The sequence below is a fragment of the Zootoca vivipara genome, chromosome 2 (genome assembly GCF_965207765.1).
Source record: "Zootoca vivipara chromosome 2, rZooViv2.hap1.1, whole genome shotgun sequence".
In the NCBI taxonomy this organism is placed as follows: domain Eukaryota; kingdom Metazoa; phylum Chordata; class Lepidosauria; order Squamata; family Lacertidae; genus Zootoca; species Zootoca vivipara.
In genome coordinates, this window is record NC_142584.1 from 118,065,410 (window position 1) to 118,075,475 (window position 10,066).

The 10,066-nt window shown below is 48.4% G+C and overlaps 1 protein-coding gene across 2 annotated transcripts; it reads right to left on the bottom strand.

Annotated features, from left to right (window-relative positions):
* Positions 1-1,219: 1,219 nt before the first annotated feature.
* Positions 1,220-9,342, bottom strand: LOC148687186 (vomeronasal type-2 receptor 26-like). 2 transcript variants are annotated; one of them, XM_088664000.1, is made up of 4 exons: positions 8,590-9,342; positions 6,933-7,160; positions 4,567-4,693; positions 1,220-2,257 (listed from the first exon to the last, which is right to left on the bottom strand). In XM_088664000.1, the coding sequence occupies exons 1-4, from the start codon at positions 9,325-9,327 to the stop codon at positions 1,347-1,349; spliced, it is 2,004 nt and encodes a 667-aa protein (XP_088520126.1). In that variant the 5' UTR covers positions 9,328-9,342; the 3' UTR covers positions 1,220-1,346. The 2 variants fall into 2 exon arrangements, with proteins under 2 accessions (XP_088520126.1, XP_088520127.1); XM_088664001.1 differs by lacking the exon at positions 6,933-7,160.
* Between the last annotated feature and the right edge of the window lie 724 nt (positions 9,343-10,066).

The following is a 10,066-nucleotide window of genomic DNA, read 5'->3' on the forward strand; positions in this document are numbered from 1 at the left end:
TGCAATTCTACAATACTAGGATAAAGGTAAAGGTAAAGGGACCCCTGACCTTGACCATTAGGTCCAGTTGAGGATGACTCTGAGGTTGTGGCGCTCATCTCGCTCTATAGGCCGAGGGAGCCGGCATTTGTCCGCAGACAGCTTCTGGGTCATGTGGACAGCATGACTAAGCCGCTTCTGGCGAACCAGAGCAGCGCACAGAAACGCTGTTTACCTTCCCGCTGGAGCGGTACCTATTTATCTACTTGTACTTTGACGTGCTTTTGAACTGCTAGGTTGGCAGGAGCAGGGACCGAGCCACAGGAGCTCACCCCGTCGTAAGGATTCGAACCGCCAACCTTCTGATCGCCAAGCCCTAGGCTCTGTGGTTTAGACCACAGTGCCACGATACTAGGATACTAGGATACAAATGTAACAAATAAAATTAAGTGCAAAGAACTTTTAGGGTTTGGGTTTGGGATGGGTTTTTGGAAGACACCTGTGCATGAATGAGTGCATGCTGACCAACGCACAGTCTTCGCAGTAAGGCTCTGTTCTGATCGCATGACAAATCACAAAGACCAGTAGATTCTTATCTGCTGCAGCCTTCATCCGCCTTCACAGCCGTTGTAACATGCTGCTTGTGTTCTTCCGCCTGTTCTGCCGTTGAGGACTTCTTGGGTCATCCTTTGTCTAGCTCCTCCCCATTGACCTTACTGCCTTGGGTGACTCTGCTGGGAGTACGAGATTTCTGACCCCTTTGCTCACAAGGGTCATAGGAACGTGCAAGCCCACTCACCAAGACAAGGTGGTGATCCCTCGAGTGAGACTTGATCCAGTGACATGGTTCAGTACACCAAGCATGCAAAAACTATGGTAGTATTTTTAATTGTGCTTTAGGCAGGGGCGTAGGAAGATAGGGGCGGTGGGGGGGCGGGCCACCCTGAGTGGCGGGCTCCAAGGGGCATCATCGTGGGAGCCCACCCCACCCCCAAAATGTGCGCCCTGCCCAGAATGTGTGTCACACACCCCGGGAGGCACACCACAGCCCTGGAACGCGTGTCCCGCCCCTCCAGCCCCAGCCCCGGGAGGCATGCCCCGCCCCAGAACAGGCACCAGCCACTGGCTTTAGGAAGTCAGCTACACATTAGAGGAACTGTGGAACTGTGGGAATCAGGCTATGATAAAGCAATATGTAAAAAGAAGAAAAGAAAGCAAAGTCATTATGCTTTGATTTCCATAATTTGTGATTTATGTGAAAGGAAGAGATTTAAATCTTAGAAGCTACATTACGAAAGCAAATATATGGGTTTCATTACTGGTGTGCTGGGCATCTCTTGCCAAAATTGAAAATAATAGTCCAACGTTCAGGAACCATATTTAGTTTTCATTGTGAGATGCTCCTTCGTGTTCAGATCAGGCCTCAGCACGATAATGTAGCACTTGGGAAGGAAGATGCAGCCCAGAAGCCCAGCACTGGAGGCCAAGATGGAGAAGACCTGAACGGCTACCATGTATTTCCCCTTGGTGCTCAGGTAGGTAGGAACAAAGGACACCCAAACACTGCAGAAGACCAGCATGCTGAAGGTGATCAGCTTGGCTTCATTGAAAGCCCCAGGAAGATTCCTGGCTAGGAAAGCCACCGTAAAGCAGATGGCCGCTGGGAAGCCCATGTAGCCAAGGGCACAATAAAACATGGCCACAGACCCTTCATTACATTGCAGGATGATCTCTCGGGGTTGGGAGTGCATGTCAGACTCCGGGAAAGGGGGAGACATGCCCAGCCAGATGGTGCAGATGACAACTTGGACACCGGAACAGGAAACGACAATGGTGTTGGCCAAACTCTTCCCCAGCCATCTCCTCACCCTGTTCCCTGGCTTTGTGGCCAGGAAGGCCAACACCACAGTGATGGTTTTCGCCAACACAGAAGAAACAGCAACTGAGAAGATGATGCTGAAGGCTGTTTGCCTGAGAAGGCAGGCCACTTTCCTTGGCTGGCCAATGAAGAGGAAGGAGGACAAAAAGGAAAGCAGAAGGGAGACAAGCAGAATGTAGGAGAGATCCCGGTTGTTGGCTTTGACTATTGGAGTTTCCTTGTATTTAATGAAGGTTCCTAAGATGATGCCTGTTGATAAAGAGAAGAAGAGGGAAATAGAAGCCAAGAGGATCCCCAAATAGTCTTCATAGGATAGGAAACTGGTAGCCTTGGGGATACATTTTTCTTGCTCCTTGTTTGGATGACGATCTACTGGGCATTTTGAGCAGTGTTCTGCATCTGAAAGGAAGAGGAGACACTTTGGTAGCTAATATAAAGCTTGTAATTATGGGTGCTAGTCTGGCTTTTTTATATATATGGTTTATCTTCATGGATCAGCACAGCTGACAAAAGTTTAATTTTGCATCCCTCATGAGCTATCTTTAACCTCAGCACATCTCCCATCCCATTTGGGATCTGATGAAATAGGTGACACCCTGAACCTAACAGCTATAGAAACTCTTATCTTATTTGCTAGGAAGATCTGGTTATCAGCCCCTGTAAGCAGGAATCAGGCAATGAAGGTAATTTATAAGACAAGTTTATGATTTAAGAACTTATTATATTCTTAACTTGGAACATTGGTGTTCTATGAACCAACCATAAACCATTGGGATAGGTGAGCTGATAGCAAATACCTGGAATTCCTTAGGAGTTTGCACTGTGTCATCCCTTAATTTATTTTTTTTGCATTTATTTATTTTTTGACTTTACACCCCACATTTCTCTCCAAGTCACTCCACAACAACCCTGTGAGGTAGGCTTAGGCTGAGAGGCATTGTTGGCCCAAGGTCACCCAATGAGTTTCATGGTTGAGTGGAGATTTGAACCCTGGTCTCTCCCAACTCCTAGTCCAATACTCTAACCATGACAACCAGCTTCCATTCCCAAGGATACCTGTGCACCGTGAGTGCAAGGAGCTTCTGGTGCCTGGTGTTCTGCAGTGTGAAGCCCCCCTGAAAGAAGTCTGAGACCCACTGGCAGTCCCCAGCCTACCCTTTGAGAAATGCTGAGTTATGGGGCTTAACATTACAGAAGCCAATGATGGTCTTGTAGTAAGGTTAAAGCTTCCTGGGAAATGATATACAGTGGTACCTCGCTAGACGAACCTCTCGCGGCATGAAAAAATCGCAAGACGACAGCGTTTTGCGATTTCTTGGCAGACTCGCAAGACGAAGTTTTCTATGGCCATGCCATAGAAAACTTCGCAAGACGAAGCAGGGCACCGCGAGGAGAAAGTCACACCAAGAGCCTGTCTGCCTCACGCTTCTGCCGCCACCATTACCCGGAACCCGCCTGCCTCGTGCTTCCGCCGCCACCATTGCCCGGAGCCTGCCCGCCTCACGCTTCCGCCACCGCCATCACCCGGAGCCCGCCTGCCTCATGCTTCCGCTGCCGCCATCGCCTGGAGCCTGTCCACCTCGCGCTTCCGCCGCCCGCCATCGCCCGGACCCTGTCCGCCTCGCACCTCCGCCGCCCGCCATCGCCTGGCTTCCACAGCAGCCAGATCCCCCCTCACTCACCTTAAGCCTGCCTGCCTGCACCCGAATGGGCTGTCTGTCTGGTTGGGCTGCTGGGGAAGGAGGGAGGGAGCCTCTCCCTGGCCCTCCTCCTGCTTCCCCCTGAAAAACTTCCGGCCGTGGCGGGTGAGTCGGCACCTTTTTTTGCGCTCCCCCCCCCATAGGAACGCATGAATTAAATTTCAATGAATTCCAATGGGGAACCGCGCTTTGCAAGACGAAATTATCGCAACACAAAATGACTCGTGGAACGAATTAATTTCGTCCTGCGAGGTACCACTGTATAATCAAATGATAAGGATGTTTAAAATAAGCTTTGTAAAAAAAAAACCCCATAAGGTTTTCTTTTGGGAATTATAGGGACAGAACTACCTAAACTGTAAAGGTAAAAGGTAAAGGACCCCTGGGCAGTTAAGTCCAGTCAAAGGCGACTATGGGGTTGCGGTGCTCATCTCGCTTAACTGTATAGAAACTTATTCATGTATGCTACTACAGCAGCCAAGAATGCTACTTGCCCCCAAATGGCAAGAAGCAGAAGCCCCAGCAAAGGAAGAATGGAATACTGTACAAAAACGTATGGAATATGCAGAAATGAATAAGAAATCAAGATAACAAACTTTTAATAAAAGAATGGAAATGGTTTACTGAATATTTACAGATAATACCGGTAACATTGGCAGGATTATTGTAACAGCCTGCAGTTTCAAAAGAGTATATATTTAAAGAAGATGAATAAATGAGCAAATTAAGTTAATTTGGATATGCAGAAGATATTAAAAATAAATTTAAGGAACCGCAGAAAGAGGGGGAAGGAAGTCAGGTTTTGAAATGTCAAAATGATTGTTAAATTAGTGAATTGTATTCCTGAAAAGTATAAATAATTAAAAACAACAACAACACATTACAGAAGCCAAGCAAGGGTCCATATTCCGAAAAATGTCTTTCAGGTCTTCATAGTATGTGTCTGAGTGAAGCTTTGCCCTGTTTATGTTCTCCCAATGAATTTCCTTTTCTCCTGAGATCACCCACCTTCCGAAATGGAGACTGTCCCTTCTGCGCATGGAGCACAAGCGTAGCAGCAAACCGGCTGTCCTTCTTGAGCCACCTTGGCGTATCCAGGGCGACAGCTGTTGGTACATCTGGAGCAAGGCACGGTCTAGCCATCCGGAGAAGGTGCATCAAGAAAAAGTGTTAGGGGTCTGGGAGTGAATTGGGTCCCCAGGAAGATAATTGTCCCCCCCCACCCCACACCGGTATGCTGTTTGAGCTTCAGCTTTCAGGTGATTGGTGTGAAATTGCCCCTCCTTCCAAAGCAAATGGATTAAAAAAAACAAAAAGATGGCACAAATAATAATAATAATAATAATAATTTATTATTTATACCCCGCCCATCTGGCTGGGTTTCCCCAGCCACTCGGGTGGCTTCCAACAGAAATATTAAAATACATTAATTTCTTAAAGATTAAAAGCTTCCCTAAACAGGGCTGCCTTCAGATGTCCTCTAAAAGTCTGGTAATTGTTTTTCTTTTTGACATCTGGTGGGAGGGCATTCCACAGGGCGGGTGCCACTACCAAGAAGGCCCTCTGCCTGGTTTCCTGTAGCTTTGCTTCTCGCAGTGAGGGAACCGCCAGAAGGCCCTCGGCGCTGGACCTCAGTGTCCGGGCAGAATGATGGAGATGGAGACGCTCCTTCGGGTATACTGGACCGAGGCCGTTTAGGGCTTTAAAGGTCAGCACCAACACTTTGAATTGTGCTCGGAAACGTACTGGGAGCCAATGCAGGTTTTTCAAGACCGGTGTTATATGGTACTAGTGGTTTTCAGCCCGTTCAATAACGGGCGCTAGAATCCTGGGGTTCGGAGAAGCGCTTGCGCAGCGCTTCTCCGAACCCTGGGACCTGTCCTTGCTGTCGGCGGCAGGGGGACAGGAACGGAGGAGGAGAAAGCGCTGCTTTTTCCTTCTCCGTTCCTCTCCCGCAGCCGCCGACAGGAAGCAGATATCCCAGGGTTCGGAGAAGCGCTTGCGCAGCGCTTCTCCGAACCCTGGGACCCGTCCTTGCTGTCGGCGGCAGGGGGACAGGAACGGAGGAGAAAGCGCTGCTTTCTCCTTCTCCGTTCCTCTCCCGCAGCCGCCGACAGGAAGCAGACATCCCAGGGTTCGGAGAAGCGCTTGCGCAGCGCTTCTCCGAACCCTGGGACCCGTCCTTGCTGTCGGCGGCAGGGGGACAGGAACGGAGGAGGAGAAAGCGCTGCTTTCTCCTTCTCCGTTCCTCTCCCGCAGCCGCCGACAGGAAGCAGACATCCCAGGGTTCGGAGAAGCGCTTGCGCAGCGCTTCTCCGAACCCTGGGACCCGTCCTTGCTGTCGGCGGCAGGGGGACAGGAACGGAGGAGGAGAAAGCGCTGCTTTCTCCTTCTCCGTTCCTCTCCCGCAGCCGCCGACAGGAAGCAGACATCCCAGGGTTCGGAGAAGCGCTTGCGCAGCGCTTCTCCGAACCCTGGGACCCGTCCTTGCTGTCGGCGGCAGGGGGACAGGAACGGAGGAGGAGAAAGCGCTGCTTTCTCCTTCTCCGTTCCTCTCCCGCAGCCGCCGACAGGAAGCAGACATCCCAGGGTTCGGAGAAGCGCTTGCGCAGCGCTTCTCCGAACCCTGGGACCCGTCCTTGCTGTCGGCGGCAGGGGGACAGGAACGGAGGAGGAGAAAGCGGCGCTTTCTCCTCCTTCCTTCCTCTCCCCCAGCCGCCGACAGGAAGGACGCGCGCACTCTCCCCCCCCCCCGCCTCCTCCAACCGCCGCTCCTCACGGCCAGGGAGGGTTGTGAGGAGGCCTTCGCCGGCCTCCACCCCGGCGGGAGCGGCGGTTGGAGGAGGCAGAGTGGGGGGAGAGTGCGCGCGCGCAGTCTCTGCTGTCCAATCCCTGTATCCCTGGGGCACATGCGCAGTGACCCAGGGACACACGGGACATCTGGACGCAGGGACAACATGGACATTATATGGTATTGGAGGCTGCTCCCAGTCACCACTCTAGCTGCCGCATTCTGGACTAATTGTAGCTTCCGGGTCACCTTCAAAGGTAGCCCCACACACAGCACATTGCAGTAGTCCAAGCGGGAGATAACCAGAGCATGCACCACTCTGGCGAGACTGTCCGCGGGCAGGTAGGGTCTCAGCCTGCGTACAAGATGGAGGTGGTAGACAGCCGCCCTGGACACAGAATTGACCTGTGCTTCCATGGACAGCTGTGAGTCCAAAATGACTCCCAGGCTGCGCACCTGGTCCTTCAGGGGCACAGTTACCCCATTCAGGACCAGGGAGTCCCCCACACCTGTCCGCCTTCTGTCCCCCACAAACAGTACTTCTGTCTTGACAGGATTCAACCTCAATGATAATATGCTCTACCTCATCAAACCATAAGGGCCACACAATGGCTTCCAGGTTAATGGTGAGTTTTACATCAGAGGGTGCCTCTCCCTCTACGCTCCCGACTTTCACTCTGGCAAAAGACTCATTGGGAAACAGCACCCAGTTCACAATGTCATAGTCGGCTGCCAGCTCCCCGTTCTCATCCAGATGCAGACCACCTTGGGTGGTGTTAAACGACTGGGCTTTTCTTAAGTAAGGGTGAAGCTGGAACGATAGAGGAAACACGGAAGCCCATTGAATATCTCAGCCCTGCTCATTTTGCAATCAAATCCCCTATGAATTGGACCACTGCACTTCTGGACTCAAAGGTGCTTAGATTTGCGGAACTGTCACATTGTGGTTTCATATGGGAGCCCCTGTCCTTTGGAACTCGCTGCTCCTTGATACTGGTTGGGTGAGTTTGCTGTATTGCCTTTTTATTCTAGTTAATAAGCAGTATATAATTTTTTGTAAATTATATGGAGGTTGTAGAGGAGGATTGGTCGAGAATTTACAGATATTAAAATTCTAAAATGTGTTATAATTATATTGTTGAGTTAGCATTAGATATAAATGTCAAGGTGAAGTTGATTGGTATGTTAAGGAAGTAATAAGAGATATTATTTGACAGTGAAGTTAAGCAGAGAAGGATATGTTTATATAACCTATAAATAAGATTGAAAACAAGATGTAGAAAGTACTAAAGACGATATACATTGTAACACAGTTGGGAAGTACTGGAGGAAGCCAACAATGTAAGAACATATGATAGATAATTAGAGTCTTTTCCCTTTTCTCTCCCCCCCTTTTTATTGTTGTTGTTTTGGTTTTCTATACTCTTTTTTTGTATGCTTGTATTGTATTCCTTTTCAGGTGTGTGTTTTTGGTGTTTTTTCCCTTTTTGTATTTTTAAGCTTATAAAATAAAAAATATTTCATAATTTTTATTTTATTTTTGTAAATTGATAAATCTCTTACTAGAGAGAAAATATGTGAGAATTATGGGCAGATGCACCTTTCCGTCAACCCAGGAGAGTCAGAGGGTGAGCATTAATTTCACTTAAGAAATTTGGATCTCTGACTTAGGACACCAGGGAAGACAACTGAACAGGTAGGTGAGTGTCTTCTGGTGTCACCAGAGCAAGCTAAATGGTTGACCTGCAGCAGGAGACTTACAAACTGAATTTGCCTCAGAAATGAGCAAACATTTTGCTAGGGCTGCCATATCTCTAGGTTTTCCCTGACATGTCCAGGAATCACTCAGAAAAAGGGCATTCAGGCAGATTTTTGCTGAATCAGCAAAATGCGAAGATGATGATGAAGAAGAAGAAGAGGAGGAGGAGGACGAGGAGTAGGAGGAGTTTGGATTTGATATCCTGCTTTATCACTACCCAAAGGAGTCTCAAATCGGCTAACATTCTCCTTTCCCTTCCTCCCCCACAACAAACACTCTGTGACCTAAAAAAAATATCTGAAAAAATCAAAGGAAAGCCCCAAAAATGATTTTTTTTTTTTGGTGGGGAGATGTTCCTTCAAAAAGCCCAACTACTCTGTCTGGATTGTCACTTTGGGAACATGGCAACCCTACATTTTGCATATGGGACAACAGATTGCAATTTGAAGTGCTGTTGCAAAAGGAAAGGGGAATACTGTACCTGCCATGGCTGCAGTTTTTGAAGTCCCAAACTGTTTGTCCTGCCCACCATCAACATCAGTTTGGATCTGGAGGAATATGCCGAGTTTAAGGCAAGTGCCACAGCTTGGACTCCGTTGTAAGTAATGTAGTTGTCTTGAGACACAACTCTTTCGATCTCCTCTTGGGGGAGAATCTCCAGTTTCTCCTTCTCTGTGCATCTTGTCCAAACTTCAGTTGACAACACATCCTCTGAACATGAACAATGAAAAGAATTATCCCAAAACTCATTTGTTTCACTGGACCATGCCTCATAGAAGTCACGCTTTGCCCCTTTTCTGGCCTTCCTTACTAAGGACAAAGAACCATGGATTTGGATGAAGGAATCGCTATCGTAAGACAAAATGGTGTTCATGTCCCCAAAAGCTGTAGTGATCCAAACTTTCGTCCTAGCTAGCTTCCGTTGCAACACAATGATTGGGCCAAATTCATAATCGGAGCCCCCACAATAAACAAACACATTGACTTGTTGCCACATGACAGGTAGCTCATGCCATAAGTACTTTTCCACTAGAGTCTTTTGTAGTATTCTTTCCACAAAAGCAACACAAATCCCACTGCGGATCATCGGAGGTGTGAAGGCATTCATGAACCTTTCTCCAGTGTCATTGTCTGGAGCAAATATTCCGATCCACGTCCATCCAAAATGCAGGAGCAGCTTGATAATCCCCAGGTACTGGGTTACTTCCTTTGGGACCATCCGGTAGACAAAAGGGAACTGGATTTGATTGTGAAGAGCAAAGCCATGACTTATCTGGTTAAGTAAGGAAGTGAAAGTTTGTTTTCAGGGAAATTATGGCACTTTTGTTAACCTGGAAGTGTTAAGAGCCATAGAATCATAGGATCATAGAGTTGGAAGAGACCACAAGGGCCATCGAGTCCAACCCCCTGCCAAGCAAGAAACACCATCAAAGCATTCTTGACATATGCCTGTCAAGCCTCTGCTTAAAGACCTCCAAAGAAGGAGACTCCACCACACTCCTTGGTAGCAAATTCCACTGCTGGACAGCTCTTACTGTCAGGAAGTTCTTCCTAATGTTTAGGTGGAATCTTCTTTCTTGTAGTTTGAATCCATTGCTCCATGTCCGCTTCTCTGGAGCAGCAGAAAACAACCTTTCTCCCTCCTCTATATGACATCCTTTTATATTTTTGAACATGGCTATCATATCACCCCTTAACCTTCTCTTCTCCAGGCTAAACATACCCAGCTCCCTAAGCCGTTCCTCATAAGGCATCATTTCCAGGCCTTCGACCATTTTGGTTGCCCTCTTCTGGACACATTCCAGCTTGTTAGTATCCCTCTTGAACTGTGGTGCCCAGAACTGGACACAGTACTCCTGGTGAGGTCTGACCAGAGCAGAATACAGTGGTAATATTACTTCCCTTGATCTAGATGCTATACTCCTATTGATGCAGCCCAGAATTGCATTGGCTTTTTT